This window comes from Falco peregrinus, chromosome 1 (genome assembly GCF_023634155.1).
Source record: "Falco peregrinus isolate bFalPer1 chromosome 1, bFalPer1.pri, whole genome shotgun sequence".
Classification (NCBI taxonomy): Eukaryota; Metazoa; Chordata; class Aves; order Falconiformes; family Falconidae; genus Falco; species Falco peregrinus.
Window position 1 is genome coordinate 67981029 of NC_073721.1, and position 19623 is coordinate 68000651.

The following is a 19623-nucleotide window of genomic DNA, read 5'->3' on the forward strand; positions in this document are numbered from 1 at the left end:
TTGTGTGGAACCCTATCAACACCCTTCATAAAGAAATAAATTGAGAAGGACATTATGAACAGTTGGAGTTATTCTGGCAAAGGCAATTTTTTTTCAATTCTCCAAGGATCCTGATTATTTTAGTAATGATGTTTCCCTCGCCTGCCTCTCTCACCAAGTCTTTTGCCCTCCTATTTTGCATCTAAACAGCAATTGCGTACAAACTGGTGAATATTTAAAATAGAAAAATCATCCAAGTCTTTAAAATACATGGCAAATCATTATTTTAGTATTCACTGCAGTTAATCGTGATGCATTTATTAATGTGTAAATATCAGACATTTCCTTTGGCATTCCACCCTCCGTTTGCAATTCATTAACATATTGTTATTTTAAAACATTAGTCTCTGAGAAGACACCAGATTTTCATTGGATCGGTCTCACACTTGAAAAAGCATTTTTATATTCCGAATGCATCAAAACAGCAGAATCTCTAGGCAGATACTAAGTGGGATTCACTGAAACACAATGTTAGTTCTAATGGATGGATGATTGTGTTTGGTCTTTTGAAACTTTGAAGTATAGGTAAGTCTTGATCACACAAATTAATAAATCCTAAAGCTGGAGTTAACAATAACCATTACACCCAAATTCTGCAGCTTAGCCCAGCCAATTTTTCAAAAGGTCAGGTTGTGAACTGGAGAAGATCAGGGAGGTCCACCGCATAGCTTTGTTGCCAGGCATCTCTCGTCTGGATTGTTGCAGGCATTTATTAGTATTCGTCAGCAGACTCAACAAAGCAAACAAGAAATTCAAGCACGAATAATAAAATGAAATGCTGCTATATAACCCTTTGTCATTCAGCAAATATGGGACTTTTTAGCTACATTGTTCCTAAACCTGGGTTACTACTTTAATTTTTCTCCACAGTGCTGACTGAATGAGTATGCATGTGTGTTAAATGCAGAGCTCCCTTAACAACTGCAGGACTGCCATTTAATCTGTTGGTAGATGGACCATTTCCTGTGGGAACTCTAGCTATGATTTCCAGATCCACCAAATAAATCTCAGATTAAGATTCCAAATGAAACCTGCCTTTGGCAGATAAAAAATGTCAAGATGGATATAAACAGTAAAATTATAAATTATCTAGGTGTTGCACGATGACTTGATGTGCGTTTTTTGTTTACACTTTCCCCGATATCACAACTATACAAGGCATTCATCAAATGTCACACTTTCATAATACTGGAGGCATCATTAAAACTGTTTGGCTAAGGACCTTGAAGTGTTTAAGCAGTAGCTCAAAAGTATATTTGTGCAAAGTAGAAGAATAAATTTACATATCAGCAGCAGCTCATAAGGGATGGGTAAATATTCTGTTTATCTCTCATTGTAATTCAGGTTAGTTTAAATACAGGGTTTCAGGATATCATTACAGCCTATATGGAGTTATTACATAATTTCCAAACATAGTGTCTGCTAGAGTTTTACTAAGCATGCTGTGTTTATATTTTCTAAACCAGCTAAAAACAAAGTAAACCTTCCCACCTCATTTCTCTTTTGCTATTGTCATACCAGACAATTGCTTTTCACATATAACCCTTTCCATTATCTAAATCTTAATGATCCAGAACTCCCTTTTATCTAGGCAGGGTCATGTTTCCTGATGCCCATTAATTATAGTGAAAATTCTCTTATCCAAATGTACTAAACCTCCCCTATTGCCAACAAACAACTAAGGCTTTGCTGAATTAGAGTTCTAAAAAAAATCCCAGAAAACTACTGCTTTAGAACCAAAGAAAAATATTGTCATTTTAAGTGTCCAACATAGAAGAAAGGTCACTCTGCATAAAGTGCCAGTAAGACATCTTGCCCACGCACACTTTACTCTGAGTAAATGGTCTACTAAAGATGCAGGTGAACTCTAAGATAAGAGTCTCCAATGCACTCCCTGGAGAACCCTTTTTTAATAAGTTGGGTTTTTTTGTTATATCTTTGCTCTGAACTTAAGCTTCATTCTAGTTGTTATTAAAACAGAAGCAATGAAGGTTTCTAAAGAAGAAAATAACAAATTTCTTCTGGCATTTGTGCTAGGTCTTCTAAAGCACTACATAAAAATTACTGCGGTAATAAGTGCTGCTCTGCCAGAAGCATATTTCAAGACATTCTGAAGTTAGCTGCACTTGTGTGATTCAAAGTGCAATACTTCCAAGGTGTGCATTCTCCCTATCTTTATCACTTGCAGTACTCAGCGCAGATAAGGCACTACACATTTCAGTGTACTGTAATGGGTCTAACAAAATCATATTCACAACACTCCAATGATATTGGGTACTTAATTGTGCTTCTGACGAGGAGTCTTTCTGCATGCAGCCTGGCCAGAAATGCACTGTATTTTACCATGCAAAACGTACAAGGAAAGAAACGGGATGGAAAACAGACAGATGATAATTTATACACATGAAAGGATTATATTTACGGGAAAGACCAGACAATATTTGATGACTGTTCAGTTATCATTAGCTCCTTTTTATCTTCTAAGTCATGGCACACTATTCCTTCTTTTTCCATACAAGAGGTTTTTTTCATCTTCTGTACTTAATATTGCTCAACAGTTACCAGCCACTCTTTCTGTGTTTGACTCATGCAAATTCATCCTCTCAGCCTCTCTTCTGCCTCCTATACTGTGCAGAGAAACCTGCAACTGTCCTTGCCACTTTGCAGAATCTCTGACAGCTAGCACACTGCAATTTCAATGCTGAAAGCACAACACACATGGAAGACACTAATCAATTGAGCCACACGCATGAAGAATGTCTCTCTGCATATCACGTAGATTCTTCTGCATACACATCAGTGCAATATCCAGGTCTTCTTTCTTTCCTAGGTAAACAGCACTTCTTATTGCTAAAAGAGGGAAGGAGAGGAAGAACAGGCTCACAGTATCTCTAGTTGAGGCATGTAAAAGCAGAAACAGACTTCCATATGACAAATATGGTTTATTCTGCCTCTACTACAGCCTTGGAAGAAGGGCTTCAGATTTTCTTTAGAGTGTTTATAGCTACAATGGGTGTATTCTGGAGGAAGGGGAGCAGCACCTTTACAGTTAGTTGGTTTTTGACCCAGATAGAGCATGAGATGAGAAATCTTTACAACACCACATCACTCTCAATGCTTTCTTTATCCCTTCATCTTTGTGCATGTGTGTATGTGTGTTAAAATCACACAATAGTAATTCCAGACAAAACAGTCCTTGTGATTACTATTACAAAACCAAACCCACAAAAAAGTATATTAAAATCATTACATAACTAGAAAAAACTTACTGCTCAAAATAGTCTACAAATACACGGTGAGGAATAGGAGTTTCATTTCTAGGAAGTTAGCAAAAAAAGATGATTCATTTTACTTAACCTATGCAAATGACTGTACATTGCCTCAATTACAATGAATGCAAAAAGGATGGTGACAATAAATGTCGTAACTTTATAAATGGAAGTAAATATTAAAAAATATTTCTAGAGAGGCTTTATTTCCTGAATATTATTCACTACACAGCAGAGGAACTAAAAAATATTTTTGTAAGCAATACATTGGCATATACACATCATGACCATGACAATACAAGGAAAGCTATGGCCAGATTCTTAACTGTAAACACCATGCATTCATGCAAGACCAATGCATGCACAAACACACAATGCAATTAAGACAATTGTCAATGCATAAGCTTATCACATGAACATGCGTCTGACCAGCTATATATACTTAACTTGTTCATTAGGTTTGTATATCTGTTTTCTATTTTTCCTGAAGGGAGCAAGACTGGAAAACAACAGCTCACCCCCAGATAAAACACTAACTTTTAAAATTTCCCTGCACAAGCTGATTCTGCAGTTCTGTTCCAATCTACATTATCACATCTCTTTAAAGCTAGAGTCTCCTCTGAACTACAGCTTCCAGATAAACAATTTTAAAAGTATTTTTTATAAGCCACACGAACATTCTTTTCAAGAATAATGAATTACAGTGAAAGCATCTATATGAATCATAACTAAGAGCTGACATCAAATTCTTACAGGTGAAAGTGGTTCATTGACTTATATTTCAATACGTGCTTCAATTAGTGGTTTACAAATATATGTATATTTATTTCTATGCTTGAAAAGTATAATAACCACCTTTTAAGGAAGCAAACCACTTTGCCATTAAAAATAATCAATCTACTACCTTGTTTTAGGAAATTCCAGAAAATAATTATACAATGGCTTTTCATTTTGGAGTCAGTAAAATTATAATTTTGTTGTCAAAACAGACCAAACAGTATTTGATATTCTAAGACTTCATCTAATTTCTGTGCTGTCCTTAAAAATCATAGATGCTATGAAATATGACACAAGCAAAAATATCACAGTAGTGAAAGACTATACAATACAGAACCAATAGCTGCACCCATTTAAACACAGTACATAGTATAAGTCAAATGAGACACAAATTTAACTCCAGTATTTGCCCACCCACCACTTTGCTATCTTGCAAACTCTTTTGAAAAATTGACATTAAGTTCTGAATGTACATGTAAGTATGAAAAGCACCCAGTTTCAGGTTCCCTCTTGTGTTTTCACAGTATAAATGTTTGTGCAGTTTTTGTCCTGCATGTAAACCCTGTTAAAGTAACACCTCCACCCAGATGCAACGTGCTTCCTCCACCACCACCACCGCGATACAAAGTTATGTGCCTATTTGCCAATACAACTTTATTTTTATAATGGACTGCCATCCTAGGCTTTCTAGCTTGGATCCTGAATATTTTTCATTTGGAAGTCAGAAAGTCTTCGCTGGCCTGATGCCAATGCTCCTGACACATTCTCTCAAGTATTCTTAGAGAGAAATGAAAAAAGTCACTGTCTTCCTACTAAAAACTAGGTATTGTGGAGATACATAGTATATTTAAATTAGACACAAACCTGAAATACTAAGCCTTGTGCACTGACTGTTCTTTAACTCTTCCTAATATACCAGAACAGGGACAAATGTCTTCACTCCACACAGTGAAATTATGTTCCAAACAAACGTAAAGTTAAAAAGAAAATCTTAACTATCAAACACTTCAGATATACTCTTCTTAAACACTACCTTTCTTTCAAGTATTTTACTTCATAACATTAACAGGTTACATATTATCCCACATAACTGCCATAAACCTATCACTTCTCTGTACCTAATATTTTTGCTGGTTTTTTAAAAAAATTCTCATTGCTTGACTGAATTTTCATCTAGTCAGCTGAATTTAATCTCAGATGTGTTTTATCATCCTTATTTTTTGGCAAATAATTTAATGTCCAATATTTCAGTATGTTATAAAAACATTAATAAATCATTATAGGGTTATTCTAAAACCAGCTTTTAAACTTCCAGGTTACAAGCAAGGAACAACTAGACGCAGAACAGTACCAGTCGCAAAAAGGAAAGATAGCACAGATGACAAAGCAAGCAGAACACAACATGGTACACATTTCAACACAGACATTTAAACAGAAAATTAAAAGTTGCTTTGATTTAGTAGTTCAGTGAGAAAATGCATCAGAATGTCTACAAAGGAAACATATCAAACATTATCTTTCTGTAATTTATCTATTATCTCTATGATAAGAAAATGTAAATGAATTGTTAATGCCCCAAAAAATTCCTCACACAAACCAGTATGATGAGATGAGATTTATTCGTAATCCCTGTTTTTAACTTCCCAAGGATTGTGAGACTTACTAATGACTGATCTAAAAAAAAAAAAAAGTAACAATTTTACTTTTGTCTATATAACAACTTATATTGGACATAAAAATATGTAAGTGTTAGCTTGGAAGAAAGAGTGTTCTGAACAGCAGAAAATACTAACCCAATGCATCAGAAAAAAATACACATGAAACAGTAACTACCCAGTTTTTAAAGTATCTGTGAGCAGCAGCAGAACGCCATTTCTAGCAATTAGACAGAAAATATTTCTCAGAGAATCAGTTTATGGTATTCACTTGCCTACTTGGGACAAGTTAACCTTTTGAACCATTCTTAGGGTATGCTGACCCCTAAAGGTCTATAAATACTAGATCTGATTAAGCCATTACACATTTAAAACATAAATTGTCAGAATACAATTCCCCATTAAGTTACTCTATCATGAGTAATTATGTTTTCAGAGTATATGATTCAAAAACATTAACTTCACTCAGTTACACCTCAAAATTCCATGAATCAAAAGGGGTCTACAAGTAGTTTATCTTGTACAATAATAAACAAATTCTTTTACATATGTAAGAAATGTATTATCTGCAAGATGGAGTACTACTACTTTCTTATAAACAATAGACTCTTCATGAGAAACTTGACATTTATTAACTTTTGAGAAAGAATACATAGTACAAAATTCTAAAAAAGGCAATATACAAGATGCTATCAGTCTCTGATATAGGAGACATCTTTGATGTTGACACCTATTCACTATTTTTTTAACCTATACAGAGACACTGGAAAAACATCCACCCTTTAGTGATGTACTGAAGGTCTCCTTCCTGTGTCTTTCCCTTTCTTCAGTGTGCACATTATTATCTAGCCACAAGCCACTTTCTGACAAATCTCTTCTGTCAGTCAGTCACATAATACGCTCTTAAACTTAGTGCTTTTTGTGCCCCCCCCCCTCCTTTTTTTTTTTAAAGTTTCTGCCATGAGACATAAATGAATGAATCTGAGCGCAAAATTTTGGTCAGCTAAATACAAAAGGATCTTTCCATCCTGATGGAGATGGAAACTCCATGTACCCTGGAAGTTTCAAGTTAACCAAGTCCCCCTCTACCTCCCATCTTACTCTACGATCTGTACTCAGTTGAGGTAATAATGAGAAATACATTAATACTAGTAAATGGCTTAATGCTACTAGCCAGGTGTGAATAGCCAAGAAAGTTCTTTAAGACAGCTTCAGATTTGTTGTTAACCCATTAAGAAAATAAGGTTGGAAAGTAAAGTGCAATGTTCAGACTAAGAATTTAAATAAGACTTCTCAAAGTTATATACAAAAAAAATCTAAATAACACTGACAAGAAAAGTAAAGCTGATAATTTACATTCCTGTAGCTGCTCTCCCGTTACCCCAAATATTTTTAAAAGACAGTGTGTGGTTGTGGGTTTGTGTTTTTCTTTTTTTTTTTTTTTTCTTTTCTTCCGAAGTCAGTCATATATCGGCAAGAACAAATACATTCCAGTCACTGCCTAGCACTGGTACAACACCTGAGGTTCCTTATTAATATCTTAAAAGTCCTTACCTTTTGACCAGTTCTCCATTTGTTCTTCTGAACTCGTTTGATCTGGCACCGAGTCCAGTTTTTGCTTGAAGATTTCAGAGCTAAAATAAAGCAAATTCTGGATAAATAAACTTGAAACAATGTATTATAACACACCTATACTCTGCCTTCAGTCGACACAAAATTTACAGTACAAATGATTTTAAAATATTTATAATGGCACAATAAAGTCTGTGTATTTTAACAGTCAGTGCTAAATTATATTTCTCAGTAAAATATTTTTTCTTCACACATCTAATTTGTATAATGGTTTGGTTCAGCTTTCTCTCGCATGTAATGCCTTAATGGAAAAATTTATTAATTTGTTGTCTTATTCTAGAGTCTGCTCTTGGAAGTACATGCTACTGAGAACAGCCCAAATCATACTGAGTGGTCCCACTGCAGGCAATGAGACTTCTCCCTTTGGCAATTATTACAGAAGGTGGTATGCACTTTACATCACAACATTCTTTCTCTTGCTTTATTTTCCTGGATAAAATACAGGTAAAGTGGCCCATGACCACTCCAATCTGCCCGTTTTTCTAAACAGCTAAATAATCCATCCTATTATTTGCATACATATTGCTTCAGACTATACGGTTAATTACACAGTATTTAATATAATCAAAGACCTTCAAGAAAAAACCCTCAATACCCAAAAATAAGACCTAAAGTAATATGTTTATCTGGTAATGTTTTGAGTGTTAAAACATACGCTCTCTCCTTAAAAAAAATCAGCTATACACTATATCTCAAGGAAATCTAAATAAATTTGTAATCTTGCTGATAAAGTAAGATGTTATTACTTACTCAAGCATCTCTTTCAAATGTGCTTTAAGAGGACATTTTTTCATCTTTAACTACATAGCAGGAAAACCATACAAAATAAGCACAATTATATTTTATTTAAAGATACAACATGTGCCTTGAAGAGGCAATGGCTGGATCATGAAAATATGCAGACTTTACATTGTGTTGATAAATGTAAGAGTTAAAAAACCCACCATCACCAAAACACTCAAACAACACATTTTAAAATTAAATTAATAAAAATTATATCGAAGACCTATGTTCTAACTAACAAAGCAACAGAATAAATGCTTTTCCTATAAACACCATAAAAGCAGATGTTTTCATTTTTATCTTTGAGATTATTAAAAAAAAAGTATAATAATTGTGCAAACACTTAAGATTTGACACTAACATTCACATTAAACATTCAGGAATTATTTATATTTGTTGTTAATTATAAAGGTGCATGATAAAAAAAAAGTGTGTGATTTGATGTGCTTAGGTCTTAACAAAAAATAACAACTTCACCTCATATCACAGAACACAGAGTTCCTTACAAGAATCCCTCAAATGAAGCTGCACGCTTCTTTTTCAATTCTGTGTAACTGTGTTGATTTGGAGTTGGCAATCTTTTCCTAAGTTCCTCATTTACTTTTGGATTAGCTGAAAATATAGAAGGTTATTAATATCAAGAAATAGGTTTCTGTCAATGAAGCCATTTCCCTACATATTGCACAAAAAGGTTCATAATAATTGCAGTATTTTAATAAGATATTCATATAGCAAGACATGAAGAAAATATGGTATTTAATAACCTCTGGAGTATTTTAAAACATGTCTTAGGGCCTTAATGTGCCTAGTAATATACTATTTAAAACCATAATTTTATCCCTCCACAATATACAGTCATTCTTCCTCGCCATTTACCCAGCTAATGAATGCCAGCAATTAGTAAAATGTAATCCCATTGCACAATCATTTTAATGCTTTTAGCACTCAGAAAAGTAAACACCAAATTAATACTGCTCAAGCCATATCAGATCCTAGTTGGAAGCAAGCAATTATAGTTCAGCTCCTCAGGTGTAATTAAATGATTGGAATGATTTAGTTCCATAAATGCAAGTTAATTCATAAGCAAGCAACAAATATACTGGGAGTAATTACAAGAAACATTGACAGTCTAAGCAGGGCATGTGCCTTCATGTACCTGATGTAGGAAAATGCTGCCCTCTGCTGGAAATGATAGATGATGGCACCGGAATAATTGGAGACAGAAGTCAAGAGGCTCATTTAACGACTTTGTCTTCATAGGTGAAATATGTTCGGCTAATTAATAGGCATTTTCTGGTTTACACATACAAAAACATTGTTGATATCAGATTAAGGCAACCTATCGATCTAAGTCAAACAGGAGGACCTTTTGGGCCTGCCTAGGATTTGCAGTATACCTTCCCTGTTATTAGAATTAAAAATGTCAGTAAACAGAACAACAAAATATCCATATATTAAGTATGTACATCTGTTGTTCCGAACACAACAGGTGCAACAGGTATCTAACTTATGCACAACACTTACATATCACTCAAGATGTACCCTTACAGTAGGTGTTTCAAACACAAGGTATTTTTAGAACCAAACCCGACCGAACCATGATTATTCAGATAGAGTTAAACCTTGCCACATCAACAACAAGTAGAAGCTAGCCATGAATGTTTTCCCAGGAGGAATCATTGGAAAAATCAAATACAATCGTTTTAAAGCTTTTCTTTACTTTCATTTGAAGACAATCTGTTAATAATCTATCTGTCTAATGATAAGAAGAAATTAAAGCTGGAGACTAAAATAAAGCATACTGATAGACCAAGACAAAATATGAATATTCAAAATGGAACTGTAACCCAGAACCTAGAATTAATTTTAAATCTACAGTTAATTTCCTTATTCACTATCTATTTATTCAACCTGTGTTAGTGTTAAGACTTCTACTTGAACATCATGCAAAGAAAGCTAAAAAAAAAAGTGTCCTTATCTGTTGAATATAATATGCAATAGTAATTCACACTAAATATTTAAATGCCAAACCACCTACAAATATGAATATAAATCAACCAGTATCTTCCTACTAACAAAAGAAATTCCAGATCTACTTAATTGGCCCTTCACAGAAGTAACAAATGCTTCCCAGTGCTGCATACAGCAGCATGGGAGAAAAATCACATGCTGTGGTCAGTATATGACTATTTTCCACGCAGAAACTGACTGTAAGAAAGCTCAATTCAAAAGCACCTGATCACTGTAAAAGCCTGAAGATGTTCTTTACCAATAGCACTTTGCCATCAAAATATTTCTTTGTTCCAGATCTTGGTATATTGCAAAACAAACCCAAGCTGTACACAAATACCTTCACTGTTACTTTACCTACTGTGGAAATGAAATAAGTTATTTTAAGAAGTCATATTATTAAAAGTTTAAAATGTACAGCACATTTGCTTTGCCCTTTGATGTCACAGTCCTATTTTTCTATTCAAATCTTGTACACTGTAAGTTAATTGCTTTTGGAAACTACTTATTATTCATGTAAAAATTAATGTGCCAATGCGTTTAAATCCTTTTAAATGACCATTCATGCATCTTTCTTCTTTAAGTACCAATGAAATCTGTCAAAGATATCAATGCAAGATGGTCTTAGAGAAAGTTCTAATAAAGATTTTTTCTGCTAACATAAGATTTTCATTTTGGTCAACTTTACTTAAATTCCATTAATTTTTTAAGCTGCTTGTAATAAATTCACAAGTAAAAAATTTTAGGCTCCATAGTCTGTCATTTGTGTTCCAGCTGACTTTATGAATATTAATAACAGTGTTATCCTGATTAAATAGGCTTCATATAAAATCCCTGTGAATCCTATAGCTCAGACATCTCATTTTTCCAACTCTTTATGAATTTGGATTCAGACATTAAACTGGAAAAAAACCTTAAAAAACAGATTCAATGGTACATTCGTGTACTCTTAGGCAAAAAATTAGATGTTTTAATGATTCAAATAATTAAAATTTATAGGACCACATATTGAGATTTCAGGCTTTTTGTAAACATGCAACATATTTTAACTCTAATGAAAGCGTCAACACTTCACAGAACAAAGGATTAAGAACCTATTACAAAATAATAATAATAATAATGTTTGTCCTTATCCTTACCTTAAAGAACAAACGATATGATCTTAACTCTTCATATATGAAGTGCTGATTTGCAGAAGTATTTCCTAAAAAGAAAGAAATTAGTGGATGCTTAATTACATAAGCATGCATATGAAATACATGAACCTTCTAGTTTAGCATGGGTGCCCAGTGAAAAACAGCATTAACTTTTAATCGGTTTATACCTCAGCTAAACCAATCTTTTTCTAGAGAATGTCATATCAAAGCACACAGGAAATTTTAACATTATCCTATACGACACATGCAGTCACAGTTTCAAACTATCAACTTCTTTGCATGCTTATATGCTTGAACTATTTACATCTATGACAGATAAAAATGGAAAACTAAGCTCACTGCACTGCCTTCAGTTGTGTTTATATGTAGTGCTAACTAAAATTACTATTTCCTCATTCATTCAGGGATATGTTCTGCAAAGGTGGCCATCAAAATATTCTGCCTTCCAGTACTTTGAAATATGAATGGATTTTAGGAGGGGAAAAAAAAAATCCTAAACAAAATAATGGCTTATTCATAAGGATGGCATTCCAGAATTACTCAACACAAACACTTAATAGGAATTAAACAAAATCAAGAGGTATATAAAAAAACCATATATCTGCAAGGTAGGAAGTATTCAGTGCTTTACTTGTGCAGTTCTGAATAGCTTTTATTACAGCTTTGGTTGTATTTCCACATTCAGAAGAAAAAAACATCTGGAGTCTCTGCAGAATGTGTTATAGAAGGGTGCACCCCACAACACCACAAACTTCCAACCATCTGAACAGTGATGTTGACCCAGGGTGTTTGGATTAGTGACAGCCTGCTGTAGCTGCCAGTGCTTTCCCTCCCTGGGCAGGAGACTGGGAAGTCCATCTTCTAAGCTGCAGTTCAGTTACTGACTCTCCCTCCTCGGGAATGGAAAAGGCTATTGAGACCCTTCCACATGGAGCCCGATGACTGCAAACCCCTGCCCATGGGTCTCGCTTCGATAGGTTTTGAAGACAACTACTGAGTCGTGGCCTCAGCCACTGTGACAGGAGGCAAATGCTTGCTGGTGTCGACCAAATTCACCTCTTCTTCACAAAACTGTCTTGGGACAGTTTTTCCCCACAAGGAGGGCTACCCTCCCTGCCCTGCCGGAACAAGAGACCAGTTCCCACCACCCCTCAGCACAGCACCAAGCCAGTCTTTGTCCCCCTAAATGATGCAGTTGGCAGTTGCCATTCACAGTGCAGGGATGGAGCTATGTAAGGCAGGGAACACCGTAACTTTATGCATAGGGAAATAAAGAATAATTTTAGTATTATTTTCATAAGATTAATTAGATTACAGGATCTCCTAAAATATCCTGAAATGTTTTGCCTTAGGGCAAGCTAAATTAAAAAAGCCCTACTTTCTGGAAGCATTTCCCTAGGGAACAGACAGTTGTCTTAGGCTAGGTGGATGTCAAGTTTTGATGCAATGATACATTCCACAAGTGTCACATTCCTCTCTACCTAAAGAAACTTTATAGCAAATCAGAATGCTAAGGTAACGCAAAATAACTTAAAATTAGCTTTGAGCGGTCATTAAAATGCTAGTCAAAGAATAACTGAAATAGCCGCTTCTTGTATTTGTCAAATGTGGAATAACACACATCCGTTGAATATTGAAAGTTGTGAAATGAAATATATTTTGATATCTGATTACAGAGGTACTTATTGTAGTCTATTACTTTTATATGCTTTTAAATACAAGTAGATCATGCAAAATATTCTGTTTCTTGTTAAAAGAATGTAAAACATAGGCAAATGGATTTACCCCATAAGTGGATGAATGCAGCATTAGTACTTCAAATTTAAAACTCCAGCACTGCTATAAAGACTTCAAGATTTTGCTTTATAGAAAATACTGCATTATCTGGAAGCTTGATAAAAACATGTTCCCAGAGCTCAGTCATGTTCAAACTTTCTTATTCTCATCAAAGAACTTCCATCTGATTCTTTTAATGATAGCATATACTACGGCAAAAAGTGTTCATTCTCTATGACATGTTTTTGACAAAGGCAAGAAAGGAGGCATAAAAACGCAGTTTCAACTTGTTCACAATATGTTTTACCTATATCTGAATTAAATTGAATTGGATAAAGGACATGTACTTCTCTATTTTTTCTCCCTAATTTCTGCTATTAGTTCAGCGTCCCCAAGGCTCAATTTTCTCTTTACATTTACCAAGAAGTGTTTTATGTGCATATTAGATCACCGACTGCCCCTACCTCTTCTCCCCTCTTTTATTCTCTCTCCCTCACTAAAAACCAAGATAATGATCTTCCTTTGTATTTTATTTAGTAAACAATCTTCAGCCTGCTCTGTTCTCTTCTTCTCCAGTTTTTAGCTGTCTTTTGTCCTCCATTCTTTTCTTTTGCCTTAGTTTGTCTTTTCTTTGACAATACATGCCTTTTCCTTCTCTCCCTGCCTGGCACCTCTTTGAAATGTAGAAAACCACAGAGGATCTCGTCAAAGGCTGTTTCCTTTTTTTCCAGCTTTTCTCATCTTGGTGTGCATTCTGTGAAGCAGCTTTCCTGTCACACCGCTATTAACATTATTTTCATTCTAATAATGAAACTATGATATGCTTTGGTCAAGTGTGGAATGGCCAATTCATTTAGCCATTTTTGTTTACAGCTTTGTTCTAAACACTTCTGGTCTTATAAACTCAAGTATTACGTTTCATGTAGGCAGCCAGATCTCTGTTTCTAACCAGTTTACAACCAGATCATGATTTTCATAGCCTTTAAGGATAAGGATAAATATGTATATTTTAAACTAGCTGTTGTCTTATCCAGAGCCAAAAGAACGTTTCATAGAATATTTTAGTAGAATCGGGACTACATGGCAGTGAGGGATACCTTCAAATTACACTCAATTGACAGGATCATAGCCATCAGACAAAGGGAAGTGATTAATCCCCTCTATCTGGCACTTGTGAGACCACATCTGAAGTGCTGTATCCAATCTGACCCTCTCATGGATATCCTGAAGCAAGTCCACCAGAATGTCATCAAGACGATTAGGGGTCTGCAGCACATTAATTATGAAGAATCGAGAGGAGAGTTGAGTTGGTTTTAAGGAAAGAAGAATAAAGGGGGATTTTATTGGGTCTTAGCTGCCTTGTGAGCAAATATAGAGAAGACAAGAGACAGATTCTTCTCTTGGAAACAAGTTGTAACACAGAAAAAATTAAGAGTTCTGGGTAAGAGATTTTTCACAGTGAGGAAGGTCACTGGAACAAGTTGCTCAGAGGTTACAGAATCTCCATTGCTGGAGATGTGCAAAACTCATCTGGATATAGCAACCTGATCTAACTGTGGAGATGGCCCCATTCTGAGCAGAGGTGTAAATTGGATGATATTCACAGGTCACTTCCTGCATACTTACTATTCTAAGGATTGCAAAACAACATCACCAGAACTAGCATTCCTACAATACACTAAACACTGGGTTGTTCTCTGCTTTACAAGGTAGGGCAGTAGAGCAGGCGGCCGGGGCCGGGGGGGATCAACAAAAAAACATCAGTGAGGCATAGCCAAGGATGACTTATGTGGTAAGACAGGCAGAATGCCAACAGGGTGGAAACGGTGCAACAGCAGCATCAGCACACCTTTTTGAGCACTACTTGCCTTGAGCACCCCATTTTTTCCAGTTTGCAACATGACTGGATGATGTGACATCGGGCCAAATGTCAAATGCTGGTTTGCACACCATCCTTCAGTAAACCAAAACCGGACCACTGATACAGATATCTCGCCAGCCTTTCTGAAAGCATTTGTCTCAGGCCCCACAAAATCCATCTCCTTCCAAAACTTAAGAAAAAGTTGCTGTGATGAAAGAGCTCCAAAGCTAACGATGGAAACTATTCAAGAAACATTCGAGTCTACAGTGCTTATGTTTGTAAAATTCATTGTATAGTGTATTCAGTATCTTGAAATTCCCAAATCGTAATTTTTTTATCACAAAAATTGCTAGCCTAGATTTTACCATAAAAGCACAAAGTCACAGAACATTATATGCCCATAAAAATGAGAAGCAGTAACTTGGTGCCAGATTCATAAACCATTAGTATAAGTAACAGCATTAAGCAGAAATTATATTTCTTCTGCCAAAAGCATTCCAATTTAACTGTTTGGCTGCCTTCACAGAAAGAAAGAAGATCAAAACAGGGACTTAGTGAGGAAAAGGAGGCAATGAACCGCAAGGAAGCGGAAAACCTCAGTTTATCCAGCCAACTCACATTCCTGAAAGTACCTTCAAATAGTGCCATTTTCCCTGACAGCAAATGCACTAAAAAAGAAAAGCATAAAGGCTACAAACAGTGTGGATATTGGAGCCTGATGAAGAACTACCATGAGCACTGAACATGCAGAGGCCTGTCAGAAATGTGCCCACCTTTCAAGATCCAGTCCTGTGTGTGGGGACTGAGGGGCCTGTCGGTCTCTCACAGGGAAATAGAGCTGCACCCTGTTTGTATCTGTCAGGCTGTTTTGAACAGCATGAAAACACAAATGCACCTCCGCTGCTGTCATAAACCAACATATCCAATGCACTGGTTCTACTCCAAATTATTTATTCACTCAAATTCAGCAGCTGAAGAGAATCATATCACCTGGAGTTTCACAAGCTAAAAAGAGCAGAGAGATAAAACACTGACTCCAGATCAGCCAGATTTGTTCTTTATAGAAGAATTAACTAGGCTGTCATTTGCTTAAATGACTATCTGAAAAGAAAGGTATCCTTCAACTAAAAGCATAATTGCTCCCTAAACTATGCCTGTACGGAGTAAGAACATTGGAACATACAGTATTGCTCAGACATATGTTCTGAGGCATTAAACATATAGTCTCTCCTCAACTTCTGATTATTTTTTTTTTATAAGTCTAGCAACTAAATGCAGTACAGAGTGTGTTTGTTGACTGTGAGTAGTAACTTCATTCCTGTAAGCGAGAAGTGGGGGGAATTACAGAGGAATGGCACACTTCAGGACATGTGTCCAAAGAGTGTCCAAGCTGGTGAAGGGTCTAGAGAACAAGTCCTGTTGAGGAGCAGCTGATGGAACTGGGGTTGTGTAGCCTGGAGAAAAGGAGGCTGAGGGGAGACCTTATCGCTCTCTACAACTACCTGAAAGGAGGTTGTAGCGAGGTGGCTGTTAGTCTCTTCTCCCAAGTAAGAAGTGACAGGACAAGAGGAAATGGCTTCAAGTTATGCCAGGGGAGGTTTAAATTGGACATTACAAAAAATTTCTTCACCAAAAGGGTGGTCAGGCATTGGACCAGGCTGCCCAGCATAGTGGTTGAGTCACCATCCCTGGACATATTTAAAAGATGTGTAGTTGTGGCACTGAGGGACAGGGATGGTTTAGTGGTGGACTTGGCAGTCCTGGGTTAACAGTTGCAATCAATGACCTTAAAGGTCTTTTCCAACCTAAATGATTCTATGAGTCTGTTTGTTACATTTTAATAACATTTCAGAGCATTTTCAGCACCTATGCACTAGCTGTGCATCTTACAGCATGTTTAACATGTATAATATATAACATGCCCTATCATGTGCTGTTGCTTATTTAGGTATGATTAGCAGGCTAGTGCTTTTAGGAACATAATCCAGATGCTTCCCTGAAATTCATTGCAATATCAAAGAAAACTGAAAGCTAGGCAAAATTTAAAATAGCAAGCTACACATCCAGAAACGGTCTTGGACCATCAGACAAGAATCAGATATTCTGAGGCAGGCCAGAACTCAATGAGAACCAGAAACAAGACAATGGAATGAAGTCTGTTGAGAATATCCAGAATTTAAATGGAAGCTAAAAATTTAAGAAGCTAAACCTGCAAACATTCAGCACCATGGAGTTGCACAGCTTCCTGGTCTTGCACCAACAAAGGACTGTACGAGATTAAAGGGGAGTCACCACTGACTCCAAATTAGTGCCAGGCAGCTGGAAAGAAAAACTACAAACAAACAAAAACAAAAAAGGCAAAAAGGAGGCATTAGCTAAAGTTACAGAAGTTTAGATCATCAGTCACATTATCACAAACATTTCTGACAGTGGATTGATCTCTCTGCCAAATTTTAAGAAAGCACTGCAAAACTCGACAACATACCAGCTTCCCAAAGAAACTGTTGCAGTATTTTTGTTTACATCAGGGAAAACAGAAATATTTATCCTTTAACCCACCTTTGGAAAATATTCAAAACCTTCTTGCAGCTGAAACTTACCAAAAAAAGTCACCTTCACCCAGTAGGAAGGAAATGCCTATTGCAGAAAAAAAGATAATTATCTGAGATGTTGGAAGTTACAATGGAAAACTCAAAAGACAAGAAGTCTTCCAATGAGAGGTGCAGGACAACTCTAAGCCCAGGCAGAACTGTCAGATCATCCATAATGAAAGCTCTCTCATTTCTATTCTTGTGCAACCAACAAAATAGTGCAGCTTTTTTTTTTTTTAAATATGCGCTTGAATACACAGAACATCCTTATTCCTCAATTTCGTCATCATTTATAATGATATACAACACAGGGAATAAAGCAGCTGGACAGGCTTACTTTTTAAAAAACATTTCTTTACTAGGTTTTGAAGAAAGGTCATTTTAAACCCTTAGTAAGCACATTACTCAGCCAAAACCACAGAAGCCTTAAAGAATTCCTCTGAGAACATAAACTACAAAGAGGTTCATATAAGTTGAGGGTTACACAACTGACAGAAATAGTTCTTATTGGGGGGTTCTGAGCCTTAAAAACAGAGTCTTTCCACACAGACAAATTGGGGCGTGTGGAAATTCTGGAAAAATTCAAGACCTAGGATTATCTAGCCAGTTTCAGCAAAATTATTTTCTTCAGGTTTTTGTAAAAAGAAACAGATGGATGTTCTCCTCTTTCTTGCAACCTCATCATAAATTCTTATTATCTTGCTTTCATTGTTCCTTGATTCATCAAGCTACATTCATTTTTTCATTGCCAAAACACTTGACACCAGAGGTGAAAAGAAGAAATTATGTGAGGTTGCAGAGAGCTGGAACAGCAGCTGAATCTTGGCCCATACCAGTTATTCCTGGACAGAGCAAAGGAGCTCTAAATCCACTTACTAGATGAAGGAGGAAAAATACTTCCTTAGCACTTCTGAAACCTAGGCTTATTTTGATGACTGATTTCTCCTGCACATAATCATGCTGAACAGTTTGAGCTTGCTTACCAGATGTTGCATTGCTTGGCATCACTAAAAAAAAAAATAAAAAAAAAATCAAGAAAACAAGACTTTATAGCTACAGAAGTATAGATAAAACACAAGGGAACAACTCTGAAGACTTTCTCAGACATTGTGAAGCTGTAAGACTTGTAGACTCGGAGCTTTACCTCTCCTTTCGTGTTGAGGGAGCAACCTGACAAAGTCAGGTATGTGCACTAGGGTGGCTTCCGTGCCTAATCACAGCACTAGAAATAACTCCTAAATAGCTTCCTAATTCACAGTCAAACCGGGAGGAAAGGAGGGAGAAGGTCTTCTGAATGAAGACAACTCTGCTTCAATGTTGTGCTTTCATGACTCTCTCCTGTCAACAGCAAATCTTAACGTGTTCAGACTTTAATGTAAAAAAAGGCATAATTTTTCAACAAAGTTATGCCACTTCGACACTGTTTTTACAGTGATCTTCAATATTCTTCTTTTAATTTCTTCAAGACTTTAAAGCTACAACATCTAATCAATTATTTTAGTCTGTAAAAACTTATGCCAGTGAAGTCACAGGCCTCTTGTGTTCTTATCTAAAGGATGTACTTCACTGTACTTAGTTCTTTAGCTGGATTGTGCATCTGCTGAGCACAACAGCTTGGGAAAAGAGGTACTATGGAAAGGTTTCGGTTTTCACCATAACTTAACTTTTCACAATATGCTGTTCCTGCCTGAAAAAGAGTTAAGTTCAATTTACTCATCACACTGAACTTCACTAAGGTGTAAGATTATTTTTGGTTTTATCACAGATAAAAAAACTCACTAAAAGAAAAAAGCTGAAAAAGGTAGTTTAGTACTTAAAAGGTTTTCCACAGTGCTTTCAGGACAGGTTGAAAAAAAAGAGACCTACTCTCAGACATCCTCAATAGACACCTCCCTAAAAACCTGTTTCTCAAGACATTTGAGAAGTCCGGAGACCCTATAACTAGCAAACTCATTCTCCAATATTTTTTTTTCTTTAAATCAGATGAGATACAGGTTTGTTTCAAAACATTTTGGATAATATTAGATGTTCTTTATGAACTTCTTTACAACTGGATTTTAACATTAGTCTGAA

At 35.9% G+C, this 19623-nt stretch overlaps 1 protein-coding gene across 13 annotated transcripts in view; it reads right to left on the minus strand.

The window, feature by feature from the left end:
* MIPOL1 (mirror-image polydactyly 1) overlaps positions 1-19623 on the minus strand; it is a 197332-nt gene that overhangs the window by 153277 nt on the left and 24432 nt on the right. For 2 of the 13 annotated variants that reach the window (XM_055820142.1, XM_055820125.1), the window contains exons 2-4: positions 11305-11369; positions 9312-9557; positions 7295-7374 (exon numbers count right to left, since the gene is read on the minus strand). In XM_055820142.1, the coding sequence (XP_055676117.1) occupies positions 7295-7374; positions 9312-9394 (163 nt within the window). In that variant the 5' untranslated portion in view covers positions 9395-9557; positions 11305-11369. Of the gene's footprint in view, positions 1-7294; positions 7375-8122; positions 8182-8632; positions 8768-9311; positions 9558-11304; positions 11370-17559; positions 17597-19623 lie in introns of those variants that run through there. The other 11 variants (XM_055820203.1, XM_055820191.1, XM_055820185.1 and 8 more) reach the window with 10 other exon arrangements.